The 15,766-nt window shown below is 45.2% G+C and overlaps 1 protein-coding gene across 1 annotated transcript in view; it reads right to left on the bottom strand.

Moving 5' to 3' along the window:
- MUC16 (mucin 16, cell surface associated) overlaps nucleotides 1–15,766 on the bottom strand; it is a 143,198-nt gene that overhangs the window by 14,058 nt on the left and 113,374 nt on the right. The window contains exons 11-21 of the mRNA XM_082380461.1: nucleotides 13,772–13,944; nucleotides 11,463–11,498; nucleotides 11,176–11,241; nucleotides 9,150–9,280; nucleotides 8,987–9,054; nucleotides 6,234–6,406; nucleotides 2,830–2,865; nucleotides 1,803–1,868; nucleotides 603–724; nucleotides 434–501; nucleotides 100–272 (exon numbers count right to left, since the gene is read on the bottom strand). Of these exons, the coding sequence (XP_082236587.1) occupies nucleotides 100–272; nucleotides 434–501; nucleotides 603–724; nucleotides 1,803–1,868; nucleotides 2,830–2,865; nucleotides 6,234–6,406; nucleotides 8,987–9,054; nucleotides 9,150–9,280; nucleotides 11,176–11,241; nucleotides 11,463–11,498; nucleotides 13,772–13,944 (1,112 nt within the window). The remainder of the gene's footprint in view (nucleotides 1–99; nucleotides 273–433; nucleotides 502–602; nucleotides 725–1,802; nucleotides 1,869–2,829; nucleotides 2,866–6,233; nucleotides 6,407–8,986; nucleotides 9,055–9,149; nucleotides 9,281–11,175; nucleotides 11,242–11,462; nucleotides 11,499–13,771; nucleotides 13,945–15,766) is intronic.

The following is a 15,766-nucleotide window of genomic DNA, read 5'->3' as shown; positions in this document are numbered from 1 at the left end:
TCCTCAAATAAAACTTTGACTGACTTGTTCAAGAGGAAATAAAATAGAACAGTGACAAGTAATGATCACTATAGGTCCAAGTTCAGCATGAACACTCACCATTGACGAAGAGGCTGTCCTTGGCCAGGGTGTAGAAGCCCATCTGGGTGGCACCACTGGTCAGCTGGTTCAGCTCCCAATAAAGCTGCTCTCTGTCCAGCCTGTGGCCCGTGGGGTCAGGGTGGTAGGTGCAGACGGCATCCATGCTGGTGGCTGCACCATCCTTCTCAGGTCTGGGGAGAGAGAGAGGTGGGGACTCAAGAGAGAGGTCTTGAAACCTCTGGGTGTGGGGCCAGAAAGAGGGAGAAGCAAATGGGAGGTCAGTGGGAAGACTGAGAAAGGGGTGGTCACCCAAAGTGGTCCTTACTGGCAAATGCTCAGGAAAAGGTCTTACTTGAGGGAGATTGGTCTGCAACCCGAGTAGAAGGGGCCCAGGCTGCTCTTCTGGAACAACGATCCAAGCTGGGGAGGTAGGAGAAGGATGAGGAACAGAAAGGACAGGGATTGGGAGAGGGGCTGGGTGGGAATCATCCCACCAGGGGTTGCTAGGACCAACATCTCACCAGGCGCTGCAGGACCATCTCGGTGGAGTTGAACATGGCTGAGCCATTGCTCATGTCTGATGAATATGGAAGGTTGGAGATGGTGAAGTTGAGTGTGAGGGTCTTCAGGTTGTGTCCCATAGCTGCAATAAGGTAGGGGGATAGATGGTTATCACTGAGGCCTGACCTGGGACTACATCAGAGTCCTGCATTCATTATAATCTGTTGTCTTCTCTTCCAGTAGCACTACCTCCCACCAATGGTGTCACCCAAGTCAAAACCAGCATATTTGCTCGGCTTCTCTTCTCTCACCTCCAATTAACCACAATTCTACTTGCAGAATGGTTCCTACATACATCCCCTCTCTCCATTCCTGTCCCAGCTTAGGTCTTATCTTCTCTGACCTGGACCAACACCCCAGCAGACTCACTGGATGCCCTGTCTAAAGGATGTTCTCTACACTGAATACTAGAAGAAATTTTCTTAAATAAAAATCTCACTACTGTCACCACTGCTCTAGTATCACCCGTGGCTACCTATGGCCTTCAGCACTAAGTTCAACTTTTTAATTAATTAATGTTTTCACCACGCGGCATGTGAGATCTTAGTTCCCCGGCCAGGGATCTAACCCATGCCCCTTGCAGTGGAAGTGTGGAGACTTAACCACTGGACCGCCAGGGAAGTCCCTAAGTTCAACTTTTTTCGATCTGGCACTTGAAGTCCTTCTTAATCTGGTTCTTGCCAACCTTTCAGCTTAATTTATCCATCTACTCCAGGTTAAGCTTTAAGCTTCATGCAAACCAAATTCTTCTCAATTTTCCCCGTACACTGTGCTGCTTTTGACCACTGACATTTTGCTCATGGAATCCCATCTGCTAGGAAAACTTTTCATCCCCTATTTGCCTGGATGAGTCCTACTTTTTCTTAAAGACTCAGGTCATGTGAAACTTTCTCCAGAAAGCCTTTCCCTTCAAAATTGTGCTAGGTGCCTCATCCCAAGACCATACCACATTATGTTATAATAGTCTGTTAGTCTCACAAGACTGGAGGCTCCATGAGGGCCAGCATCAGATTGAATTATTGGTATAATATTTGTGATCAGCACGATTGCCCTAAAATCAGAATTGCACCCCCTGGCCTCCCAGCTCCTGTGTTACAGTTGGCCAGTGGATGTGTGGGGCTGGAGAGCTTCTCTTGGGAAGGAAAAGGGGCCCCCAATACCTGTGGTGGATTCTGGTTGCACAGGTGATGATGAAGTAGGCAGGAACATGGTAGCTGGTTCGGGAGCTATGGGAAGTGCAGTCATTAGGGAGGAACAGAGCCCCCCACAGAGTGGGAGAAGCCTCCAGGCTTACCTGGGCTCCAGAAGCCCCCAGGCTCACCTGGGCTCTAGAAACCATTCATAGGTTTACCATTAATGAGAGTGAGCGAAGGAGTGATTGTGTGAGTAGAGGGACGAGCAAACCTGTGAATGAAATGAACCCAAGAGAGTGTGAGTGGGTAAACAAGAAAGAGACTGAACAAAGAGGACAGACAGATGGAGGGGCAGAAATACAGGCAGACAGACGGGATACTTAGACGGACAGAGGAAGAATGGACAGAAGGAGGGTCAAAGAGAAGGAAAGAAGAATAAACACAAGGAAGAAAAGTTGAGAGATGAATGGAAGTGCAGAAGGAAAGAAAGACAAACAGGTGAATAGGCAGAAGGATGGTTGGTTGGATGGATGGATGGATAGATGGATGGACGGGAGGGAGGGAAGGAGGGAGGGAGGAAGGAAGAGGTCTGAGAGAAGGGATAACTAGGAGAATGGAAGAATGGAATGGGTGAAAAGATAGGTGAAGTGATCATTGGATGAGTGAATGGACAAATGTGGCCAAACCACTGAGTAGCCACCAGAGTTTGCAACTTGACACCAAGGCCCATTCTGCAGCCCCTATTAAAAGGTTTTGTTATCAGGAGGCATGGACTGCAAGGTCATTATCTGACCTGAACCCTTATTTCTGTAGCGAACGCTCGTTCAAATTTCTTCCTCCGACCCAGAAGGGTGTGGAAAATTCGGAAAGCCAATACCATGGCTTCAGGTCTAAAAAGAGACAAAGGACTCAGCATCCTTCCTCCCACTGATACCCTGCCCCCACTCAGGAGACCTAGCCTGAGTTTGGGGCAAGCTCCCTTTGTCAGTGAGAAGAAAAGTTTGGCTCAAGACCATTGGAGGCTGAAATGGACAGTGGATGAAAAGATGCATACTTGTAAGAGGCTCATCTGGACCATGTTCATTATAACCTGGAAACAAAAAAGTCACACATTAAGGGGAGGCTGAGGAACAAGCCCAGATATCCCTGCCTTTGTCCATGTGGGGCATCTTTCTGGATGTCATTCCCTCTGTACCAGGTGAGCATCTATGCATCTTCTAGGATCAGACTCAAATGTCATCTCCACTATAAAGGCTTTCCTGACCTTTGGATTAGAGATGACCCTTCCTTACCCACCTCACCAGCAAGCCCCCAACAAGAGACTCTCATAATATTTATGTTCACACATTTTTGCCCCCAAATATCCATCCACCCTGCCATCTGCCCTTCCAACCTCCCTCCAATCTATCCCTACATCCAGTGAATATTTACAGAAAGCTTACAACGTGTCAGGTTCCATTTACATTTGGGGAATATACTGCCGAATCAAACAGTCTTTGCCCCACTGGAGCTTACATTAGGATAGGTTGTACATGTAGCCTGTCTGTCTCTGGTGTCGGGCACAAGGCCTGGCTTATAGTAGATGCTTGGTAAATGCTGAATGAGTGAACACAATGAAGCATATAAGTTGTGCAGCTTACAAGGGGCTGGGGGGAGTCTTTTTTTTTTTTTTTTTTAATTGTTGAAGCCTCCTTGCTGAGGCCCAGTTTTGTTTTTTTTTTTAATTTACTTATGGCTGTGTTGGGTCTTCGTTTCTGTGCGAGGGCTTTCTCTAGTTGTGGCAAGCGGGGGCCGCTCTTCATTGCGGTGCGCGGGCCTCTCACTATCGTGGCCTCTCTCGTTGCAGAGCACAGGCTCCAGACGCGCAGGCTCAGTAATTGTGGCTCACGGGCCCAGTTGCTCCGTGGCATGTGGGATCTTCCTGGACCAGGGCTCGAACCCGTGTCCCCTGCATTGGCAGGCGGATTCTCAACCACTGCGCCACCAGGGAAGCCCTGGGGGGAGTCTTAAACTGGCCCCTGCAGTGGCCAAGGTGAAGGGAAAAAATGTGAACTCAGAAGAACCTCAGGACCTAGATTGGTGAAAAACCTACTGTGGGTGTGGACAGTTCCCGTCCCTTCTCTGTAATTCTGTTTTCCTCTTTGCTAAAATAGGAGTCCAGGATGTCTCCTGCCCACCTGATGGGACCAGGATGTCTCCTGCCCGCCTGATGGGGCAACGGCGATAAGAAAGTGTGAGTTGCCAAACTCTATTCCTAGGTTGGGGACAGAGAGGAGGGAAGCTGAGTAATTTCAGTCAACCTCACCACAGCTGTGCGTTGACCCTCAGAGCCCCCGTTAAGGGTCACCCTTCCAAATGCTCTTTCTTCCTGGATTCTAGGCTGATGCCCAGTGTGTCCGAAGCTTGGATCTCCTAGGTGTTCAGAGTGCCTTTCTGGCATCGGGGCCCCAACCAAGAGAGAAACCCATCCTGGTCAAAAGTGAAAAGTGGGGCTGTAGAGCACAGGAAACTCTACTTAATACTGTGTAATGGCCTATATGGGAAAAGAATCTAAAAAAAAAAAAGAGTGGAAATATGTGTATGTAAAAAAAAAAAGCAAAATTATTAGTCATTACAGTTGCAGATTTAAATAAAATGATAATGTCTTAAATTATTAAATACAAGGAAGAAATAAAAGAGGTCAGTGATTTTTTAAAAATTACCCCTAACGGTTGTAGAATTTAGAATTAGATGTTATGTCATTTGCGGGTAGTGATGGTTTTTCTTCTTCTTTTCTGGTTTGTGTGTCTTTTGTTTCTTTTTCTTGTCTGTTTGCTGTGGCTGGGACTTCCAATGCTATGTTGGGTATAGGTAGTGAGGGTGGGCATCCTTGTCTTGTTTCTGGTATTGGGGGAAGGGCTTTCAGCTTTTCACTATTGAGTGTGATGTTGCCTGTGGGTTAGTCATAGATGGGCTTGATGTGTTCTCTCTGTACCATCTTCGATGGGTTTTTTTGTTATGAATGGGTGTTGAATTTTATCAGGTGCTTTTTCTGCATCTATTGAGATGATCATGTGATTTTTATCCTTCCTTTGTTGGTGTGTTGTATTACATTGATTGATTTGTAGATGTTGGACTATCCTTGTATTCCTGGAATGGATCCCACTTAAGCATGATGTATTAAAAAAAAAGTGAGGGCTTCCCTGGTGGCACAGTGGTTAAGAATCTGCCTGCCAATGCCCTGGTCTGGGAAGATCCCACAGGCCGCAGAGCAACTGGGCCCGTGCACCACAGCTACTGAGCCTGCGCTCTGGAGCCCGCGAGCCACAATTACTGAAGCCCGCATGCCTAGAGCCCGTGTTCTGCAACAGGAGAAGCCACTGCAATGAGAAGCCCGCGCACCACAACGAAGAGTAGCCCCCACTTGCCGCACTAGAGAAAGCCCGTGCGCAGCAACGAAGACCCAACGCAGCCCCCCCCCAAAAAAAGGGGCTTCCCTGGTGGCACAGTGGTTGAGAATCTGCCTGCTAATGCAGGGTACGCAGGTTCGAGCCCTGGTCTGGGAAGATCCCACATGTCACAGAGCAACTAGGCCCGTGAGCCACAACTACGGAGCCTGCATGTCTGGAGCCTGTGCTCCACAACAAGAGAGGCCGCGACAGTGAGAGGCCTGTGCACCGCGATGAAGAGTGGCCCCCACTTGCCACAACTAGAGAAAACCCTCGCACAGAAATGAAGACCCAACACAGCCAAAAATAAATAAATAAATAAAAATAGTAAAAAAAAAAAAAAAAATGCCGAGTTTGAGAAATTGCTGTACACAGATTCACAGTTCTGGTACAAATCTAGCATTACCTTGGGGCTTATTATTTTTTTTAATAAATTAATTTTATTTATTTATTTTTGGCTGTGTTGGGTCTTCGTTGCTGTGCACGGGCTTTCTCTAGTTGCAGCGAGCAGGGGCTCCTCTTCGTTGCAGTGTGCGGGCTTCTCATTGCGATGGCTTCTCTCATTGAGGAGCATGGGCTCTAGGCGCACGGGCTTCAGTAACTGTGGCACGGGGGCTCAGTAGTTGTGGCTGGCGGGCTCTAGAGCGCAGGCTCAGCAGCTGTGGCCCACGGGCTTAAGCTGCTCCGTGGCACATGGGATCTTCCCGGACCAGAGCTCGAACCCGTGTCACCTGCACTGGCAGGCAGATTCTCAACCACTGCGCCACCAGGGAAGTACAAACTCAGCATTTTTGACATTTTTGCCTAGAGAATTCATTTTGGTGAGGAGCTGCCTTGCGCATTGTGAGATGTTTAGTAGCACTTCCTGCCTCTACCCACTAAATGTCATTAGCACCCCACCAATCATGACTTGAAAATGTCTCCAGATGTTGCCAAGTATCCCCTGGGGTGCAGAATCTTCCCCAGTTGAGAATTACTGGTATAGAGAGACATGGCCTGTAGGAGACCCCGGCCCCACATGGACACTCACCATTGACATAGAGCTTATTACGGTCCAGGGTGTAGGTGCCCAGCTGAGTGACTCCATGAGTCAGCTGACTCAGCTCCTGGTACAACTTTTCTCTGTCCAGCCCGGGATGCATGGGGTCAGGATGGTAGGTGCAGATGGCATCCACTCCAGTTGCTGCCCCATCCTTTTCAGTCCTAGGGTGGCAGGGACAGAGGAATAGGGACATTCAGAGGTGTGGGAGAGTTATATAATTTGTTCATCTTGAGACCAGCTGGGACCATTTACTGCCGTGCTTGCACCTGGACAAATGTCTCCTCAAGCAACAAAATACAAAGAAAGTATAAGGGACTAAAAATAACTGCGTGCATGCACAGTTGGGGCAAATTACGGACAACAAGATACAAAGAGACCAAAATACCCAACTGCCACTTCTGAAGAGCCAGGAGCAAAAGCAGGGGGTTGGGAGCAAAAGCATGGTACTGCGCATGCCCCCTGCACACAACACCACCAAAGGGGTGGGCAAAACACCTAAGCCACCCCTCCAGCCCCATCCCTGGACACACCCCTCCCCTCACCCCATATAAGCCACCCTCGTGCATCTGCTTATCCAACTCGCCCCCCATCTTGGGGAGTGAGCAAGCAAGGGGACCTATTGCTTGTTCTTGCTACCCCCTGCCACAGCAGGGGCCCCAATAAAGCCTTGCCTGAATTTCTTGTCTGGCCTCTCATCAATTTCTGTTGATTAAGGAGGCTAAGAACCCTTGTCGGTAAAAATCTCCCTCCTTTAGACTGATCCCCACCCCCGCCCCACCCCCGCTTTGGTTTATGACATTTCTCTTTACTGGGTCTTGTCTGGTTTCTCAGCCATGGTCTTTTCTGGGTCCTCTTCGTCTAGGTACCTTCCTACTCCATAAAGTGATTGATCTTCACGTCTTCACCCTCAGCCAACTTCTCTTCTTTTTCCCCTCATTCTTCTTGGATTATTCGGTTCATACTCACTTTTTTCAGCTACCAGCTTTATTATCATGAAATCCAGTTTCTCTCTCTCTAGCCAAGACCTCCCTCTTGAGCTCTGTGCCACGTAACCAACAGCCTCAAGGATGTCTTCCAGACCCATTAGATTCCAATGGGAAGATAATTAAGTTTATTATCTTCCCCCATAAAAATGCAGAACCTGCTCCTTCTCCCACGTTTCTATATCAGTGCCAGAGCCAGAGATGTAGGAGGCTTTCTGGACATTCCCCATCCTTTGTCCCCCCCATCCAAGCAATATCAGGTCCAGTCTGACATCTCACTGGTCTCCCCACCTGCTGTTCCCTCATCACAGCAAATTTTTCCACCCCCATACCTACCAGTGTTCTACTTAAAATAAACTACACCATTTCAGACTCTGCTTACGATGGTTGCATGGTTTCCTACAGTTTTGAGTAAGTATAACTAATATTTATGGAACACCTACTAGTTGATAATATTTATGGAACACCTACTAGTTGATAATATTTATGGAACACCTACTGGGTGATCTATTTTTACATTTGCTATCTCTTTTTATCTTTTCAGCAACTCTATGAGCTAGATGCTGATATGATTCCCACTTTATAATTGAGAAAACAAAGTCATGCAGATATTAAAGAACTTCCCAAGCATCACACAGCTAGTGACAGAAACAGGGTGTGATGTCATGTATTTGGACACTGAGACCATTAATGCTTGACCTTGGGAATTCCCTGGTGGTCCAGTGGTTAGGACGCCGCACTTCCACTGTAGGGGGCACGGGTTCAACCCCTGGTCGGGGAACTAAGATCTCACAAATCCTGCAAGCTGCGCTTTTGCTGTGCAAAATACTGTGAAAATTCCTTAGTATGACCTTTGGCCCCAGCTCCAATCTGAACTTTTGATGATATTTACTAGTACAAACTCATCCCACAATTCATCCACCATTCATGCAACTACACTTAATTTATCTATCCACTCAGCAACCTCTTTCTCTAGCTCTTTCTTTTCCCCTTCCTTCCTTCCTTTCTTCCTTCCTCTCTCTCTCTTCTTCCCTCCCTCCCCGCTTCCCTTCCTCCCTTCTTCCCTCCTCCCTCATTCATTCAGTTTGCCTCACACTCTACTCTCACAGACCTTTTCTCATGTACCATGATATTTCTCACATCTATCCCATTACTTAAGGTATGCCAGCCCTTGAAATATCCATGCCAATGTTTCTTCTGGCAAATGCACACTCGACTGTCAACACTTGGCTCAGGCATCACCTTCTCCAGCCAGCCTCCACTCAGCCCCCTAGATGGAGCTAAGAGTCTATTCTCTGGGCTCCTATGGCCACTGTGAAGTGCTTTATCATTGTACTAACCACATTCATATTATAGTTTTAAGTCCATATGGCTGTTGTCCTCTCTACACTGGGGGCACCTTGAGGGAAGGGCCCATGACTGATTCTCTCAGTGCCCTTAGCACCTGTCACAGGGCGTGTCCTGAGGTACCTCACTTCATGTTTGTTTAATGAGTCAGTGTTGCCCTTTCTGACTGCTGAGTGTGAATGCTCCATGCATCTGCTTATCCAAATAATTTAAGACCTCTGACAGCCACCTCTTTCAGGAAGCCCTCTCTGATACACTCAGCCAGGGTGTATGTCTTCTCCGCTGAATTCCTGGAAGGCCCCAGTCATTTATGATTCTCACCTTGTAGTTGTCACGTTCAGGTCTTCACCTCCAGGTGAGCTTGCCTGTGACAGTGCAGCCCTCAGGTTGTGAGGAGGGGCGGAGTCTTACCTGAGCAGAGTCAGTCTGCAGCCAGAGTACAGTGGGCCGATACTGGTGTTCTTGAACAGAGGACCAAGCTGGGGAGAAGGGGGAGACACATGAGCAAGAGGGGCTGAGGGACTGGGTGGGGTGAGGACAAGGCAGGCCAGCGAAGGCATTGAAGGCCTCTTACCAGGCGATTCAGAGGCTTCTCAGTGAAGTTGAACTTTGCGTAGCCTCTGTGCCCCATGTCTGGGGTATAGAACAGGTTGGTGATGGTGAAATTAAGGGTGAATGGCACCAGGGCTGGGCCCATGCTTGCAACTGGAGGGAGAAAGAGAGAGAGGAGACCCATCAGTCTTAGGCCTGAGCTGTTTAAGGGCGAAGGGACTAGTGCCATCTCTCTGCCCATAGTGTCTAGTAGGTGAAGACTGAGATATCCCATTGGGATACCCCCCCTCCTCACCTCCTCAGCCAGCCAGGGGAGGAGAAGGGACCTTTGTCCTAGAAGTGCAACATCAACTTGAAAGGAAACCTCAACCCTCTTATCCTGGAGTGTCCAAAGGCTGACATGTCATGGACATTTTTGTAGGAACAGGAGGGACCAAGACCTTTGTGCTCAGGCCTTAAGCCACAAATACTTGAGCAGTCAAGAAAATCAAAATAACAGTAATTTTTAAAGATGTGCATCTTATATATTTTATTAACCCTAACTTATGGTTACCAGGGGGGAAAGGGGGGAGGGATAAATTGGGAGATTGGGATTGACATATACACACTACTATATATAAAATAGCTAACTATTAAGAACCTACTGTATAGCACAGGGAACTCCACTCAATACTCTGTAATGGCCTATATGGGAAAAGAATCTAAAAAAGAGTAGCTATATGTATACGTATAACTGATTCACTTTGCTGTACACCTGAAACTGACACAACACTGGAGATCAACTATACCCCAAGAAAAATTTTTTTAAAATGTGCATCTCATGTATTTTATTAACAAGCTTACATTTATTAAAAATATTCTTAAATTTTTTATACAATATGATTTATTTTTATTTATTTTATTTTTTTGGCTGTGCTGCACGGCATGTGGGATCTTATTCCCTGACCAGGGATCGAACCCGTGCCCCCTGCATTGGGAGCTCGGAGTCTTAACCACTGGACCATCAGGGAAGTCCCTTTTATACAATTTTAAAGGTTACTTTCCATTTACAGTTATTACAAAATATTGGCTATTTTCCCCATGTTGTACAATACATCCTTGAGCCTACCTTACACCCAGTAGCTTATGCCTCCCACTTCCCAACCCCTGTGTTGCCCCTCCCCCCATCCCCACCGGTAACCACTACTTTGTTCTTTACATCTGCGAGTCTGCTTCTTTTTCGTTATATTCACTAGTTTGTTGTATTTTTTTAGATTCCACATATAAGTGAGATCATACAGTATTTGTCTTTCTCTGTCTGACTTATTTCACTTAACATCATACCCTCCAAGTCCATCTGTGTAGCTGCAAATGGCAAAATTTTGTCCTTTTTTATGACTGAGTAGTATTCCATTGTACACACACGCACACACACACACACACACACACACACATCTTTTTTTATCCATTCATCTGTTGATGGACGCTTAGGTTGCTTCCATATCTTGGCAATTGTAAATAATGCTGCTATGAACGCTGGGGTGCAGTTATATTTTCAAATTAGTTTTTGTTTTTTTCAAGAGTGGAATTGCTGGGTCATATAGTAGTTCTATTTCTAGTTTTTTGAGAAACCTCCATACTGTTTTCTGCAATGACTATACCAATTTACATTCCTACCAACAGTGTACAAGGGTTCCCTTTTATCCACATCCTTGCACACAGAATAGCAGTAATTTCCAGGAAGAAAATGTTCATATCAATAGGAATAGAATAGAGATTAGCTATGGGGAAAAGCTATTTTCTAGGAGACGATCTGAGCAAGAACATGCTGTGATGAGATTTGGAAGACAAGGAGGAACCAAGCACAGCTGAGTTCCAAAAACAGTAAGTACATGAGGATGGAAGGATGTCTGGGCCCTGCAGGAACAGAAGTGAGGCTGGATTAGGGAGCAAGGTAGACAGTGGGACAGGCTGGGGCTGCGTGGGCATCAGGGTCCAGACCATGCAAGAATCCATCAGCCACTAGATGGGATTTGAAATTTCATGAGACCCAGAGATTAGATTCCTACCTGTAGAGCTGGGGGTGGAGGTCAGAGTTGTTGGAGGTCCTGGAGAGAATGTAGAGGTCACCGGAGCTGAAAGAATAAAATTGTTGGATCCTATCATGAAGCAACGAGAGGCTAGAGTTATTAATGGAAACTTGCATCTCTACCTTGGCTTAACCTGAGACTTTTGCTGGTCTGAGGCTATTGTGGGGCTAAGGATCTGGGGGATGGGGCATACTTTCCTCCCAGGGAGCAGGCTGAGGGAGGAAGGGTCCCAGGGTCATGGGAATATCTGAGCCCTCATTACTCACTGCTGGTGGTGGGGATCCAGTACTGATGGTTATAACCTGCAGAGAGAGGCAGAAAGAGTAAGATGATGAGAGAAGGTTAAGAAAGGAGTGAAGGGGGACTTCCCTGGCAGTCCAGTGGTTAAGACTTCACCTTCCAATGCAGGGGGTGCGGGTTCAATCCCTGTTCGGGGAGCTAAGATCCCACATGCCTCGCGGCCAAAAAAACCAAAACATAAAACAGAAGCAATACTGTAACAAATTCAGTAAAGACTTAAAAAAAAAAAAAAAGAAAGAAAGGAGTGAAGTGTAGAACTGGAAACACAAGCTCACAGACCTTCCTGAGTGCTTTCTTTGAGATTCATCAATAAATAATGATGGTTATTCTTTATGAGTTAACTGCCTCATACTCTGATGCTCCTGATAATTTCATCCTCATAACCATTAACCTCAAAGAAAATAATGATCAAATCACCCTCAATATTGTGGAGATTTACTAGGTGCCTGGAATAATATCAACCTCATCAAATGAATAATAAGGACAGCAATTTTATGTGTGTTTCCAGCCTTATTTGTGTTCTCTTCATCCATGACATATAATTTTGTCCTTGCTTGTTGAGTTTCTCCTAATACCCAGCTCTCCAAAGACAAAGTTTGACCTCTGACAGCATAGTTCTTGGACTTCTGTAATGTTGGACTGAGAACAGTGAGGGAGATGGAGAGAGAGAGAGAGACTTGGGGGTCAGCCAGAGAGTATAAAGTTGGAGAATAAGAGAAAATGGAGGAAAGCGGATTTGAATAAGTATGGTTCTGGATAATGGATTGGATCCTCTTTGATGCTCTGTAAGAAATGCAAGTAAAACTTAGACTTATTTTATATTTAATAGTCTCATTGGGTTTATTGAAATGAAACTTCTCAGAGACTTGACCAAGTGGAGCCTGTGGTTTACTTGGGTTATTCAGGTTTCATCTCATTTGACTCACACTTAGGTGACTTTTTTTTTTTTTTTTTAATAAGGAATTGGCTTATGTAATTATGGAGGCTGAAAAGTCCCAAGATCTGCCCTCTGTAAGCTGGCGACCCATTAGAGTCAATGGTGTAGTTCCAGTCCAAGTTCGTAGATGACTTTTAAAAAAATTCCATTCTAGCAACAAGAGAGGCCGCGATAGTGAGAGGCCCACGCACCGCGATGAAGAGTGGCCCCTGCTCGCCGCAACTAGAGAAAGCCCTCGCACAGAAACGAAGACCCAACACAGCCAAAAATAAAAAATAAATAAATAAATAAATAAAAAATACTTAAAAAAAAAAATTCCATTCTAAAAATGGACAAAAGTCTGGAGAGGTCATGACTTGCCCAGGGCCACATAGTAAGCAAAAGGCAGGACCAGGGCTTAATTAAAGCAAGACCTATAGTTCACCAAAACCCATAGTGGTTAACTACTGCTTTCAGGTAATTCCCAAGGACTGCTGAAATACAAAATAGATTTTAATCCAGGTAGAAATAAATTGTCCAAGGTGATATAGTGACATAATTACTTAGTTTAAATTGTTGTATTAGGGGCCCCTTAATATTCTTTTCCATCCTGAGATTTGAGGCTTGTTATAGCCAGGTTAGTCTGAGCTGTAGCCTCGTAATTAGGTGGGCTTAGATTTTCGAGTCAATTTAGGTTTGAGTCTCGATTCTACCACATGTATTAGCTGTCTGATCTTGGGAAAATGGATTTCTGTCCCTGAACTTTGTTTGATCCTCTGTAAAATATACATAATACCCCATAGAGTGCTGGGCAGGATTACTAAGACATAATACATATAATGCTTTAGAACATAGGAATCCCTCAATAAATATTAGCCTTTAGTACAGGTGGTATTGCGGGTGCTGTTGCTAAGAGCATTGTGGCAAAGGAATTTGTTGCCAAAAGCATTACTAACAGCTTTGTTGTGTGTTTCTTAGGTGGGGTGTAGTTCCAGCTGGCCCTTGGAGAGTGAGTAAAGGGACCACAAGCTGCCATAAGGAAGAGAAAGAAGTGCAGTCACTGCATTGGGAACCCATTGCCTCTTGGGGAAGAGTTAACCCCAATGGCCACCATGGGCTTGCTTTACCCTTTTTCTTCTTTGATGTCTGCACATTCCATTTGGGCTTCTGTGAAAGGTCATTGAAATGAAGTAAACTTAGGAGGAAACCTTTATTTCCAGACCTGGAAAGTTCCTTTTTAGGTGTTCTGAGGGGAGAGAACTGAGCCTCCATGGAAATTCTAGGTCGGTCCAGAACTATGAAGGTGGGTACAGAGAAATTACACTGCAAGGAGACCCCAGCTACAGCAGAACTGCTCACCATTGACGTAGAGACTGTTCCTGTCCAGGGTGTAGGGGCCCAACCGAGTGATACCATGGGTCTGTTGGCTTAGTTCCCAATACAGCCGTTCTCTGTCCAGCCTGAAGCCTGTGGGATCTGGGCGGTAGGTGCAGACCGCATCCATTCTGGTGCTTGTTCCATCCTTGTCAGCCCTGGGGAAGGAGGGACATGGGAGTAGGAACATAAAAGACACCTGAGGGTTAGATACTCTTGACAACACCTTCCTTCAATTGCACTTCTTGGTTTTTATTTTTTAAAATTGAAAAAAATTTTTTTATTGGAGTATAGTTGATTTACAATGTTGTGTTAGTTTCAGGTGTACAGCAAAACGAATCAGTTATACGTATGCATGTATCCACTCATTTTTAGATTCTTTTCCCATGTAGGCCATTATGGAGTATTGAGCAGAGTTCCCTGTGCTATACAGTAGGTCCCTATTAGTTGTCTATTTTATACATAATAGTGTGTATATGCCAGTCCTAATCTCCCAATTTATCTCTCCCCCTCTCTTACTCCCTGGTTTGAGAGGTGTTTGTTTTCTACATTTGTAACTCTCTTTCTGTTTTGTAGATAAGTTCATTTGAACCTTTTTTTTTTTAGATCGGCACTTTTCCCTAGGTTTTTTTTTTTTTTTTTTTTTCTTCCCTAGGTTTTATCTGCTTTCTTGAACACGTCTTTTTCTGTCTCATGTGGGGATCCAGATCCCCCCACCTCCTTAAGTGCAGTACTCTCTAGGGCTACTCCTTAGCTCAGTTTCTTCTTTTTCTCCCTGTTCTTCTTACTAATTGCTTCAAGCTCATTGTTTCACTACCAGCCCCTAGTACCTTCCCTGTCCACTCATGAAGGTAAATACAGATAGTGTCCACTCCAGCAACAGTTGAGTCCTGCTTGGGCCCTGGGGTTGGGGATGTAAAGCTCCCAGGGAGGAAACTCCTGAGAATCCTGGGGCCAGGTAGCACGTGGAAGGGAAAAGCAAGAGGATCAGAGACCTTGGAGAATGTGAGTGAATCACCCCCATGGCTGGCTGTGACGTTGTGTGACAACTATTGTGGAGCCTGAAAGGGGGGACTTTATTTCAAGTTGGAAAGTCCAAAGGCTGAGGTCAACTCTTTGGGAACACATGTTGGGTAGGCAACCCAGTTTGGAGAGAAAGAGAGAAAATGAGTTAAGAAGTAATAAAGGGAAAGATGGTTCAAAAATATCTTTGTCCTGAATTTAAGCTGACCCTACAGTGATTCACCCAGCTTTGCAGGTAGGAAGAAAGATCCCATCCCTCCCCTGTCTGGGAATTCTACTTGCTATTATCCATGCTATTCAAAGCATTCCCATGATATGTCTATACAGCATAGTGCAGTGGTTCTCAAAGTGTGGCCCAAAGACCCCTGGAGTTCCCAAAACTCACAGGGCATCCACCAAGTGAAAAATATTTCTTAGTAATACTAAGACATTATTTTCACTCTCGCTCTTTCAGGAGTATACAGTGAGATTTTTTCCGGAGGCCACAGGTGAAATATTGTAAAAATAAGGAATGCAGAAGCAGATATCCTTCTGTGTCTTCTACTAAGCCAGACATTTAAAAAATTTGGAAAAATATAAACAATAACCCTCTTCTCATTACACTTTTGGGGGGGGTGGTAGGAGAAATATGGCTTTTATTCATAAAAATGTTATTTATGCTAACCTGTAATGGTATTATCATTTTTAGTGAATTAATGAATAAATCTTTATAAAATTTATCCATTTTTTGGTAAGCACATAAAGTTCTTTAATATGGTTTTAGATTCTAGATTGCAACCAACTTTTAATAATTACCATTTACTGAGTTTGATGCAGTTTGGCATAGTATCAAGTAAGTATATATACAATTTTCAGAAAAGACAAAATCTTTGCTTACAACTTACTGGGTTTTCTCTCTCACTCTCTTTTGGTTGAAGTAAATGAAGATTTCTCCATTTTAATTTCTAATACAGTAAA

This window comes from Balaenoptera borealis (assembly GCF_965194805.1).
Source record: "Balaenoptera borealis genome assembly, chromosome: 2".
In the NCBI taxonomy this organism is placed as follows: Eukaryota; Metazoa; Chordata; class Mammalia; order Artiodactyla; family Balaenopteridae; genus Balaenoptera; species Balaenoptera borealis.
This window is presented reverse-complemented; position numbering and strand designations above follow the sequence as displayed.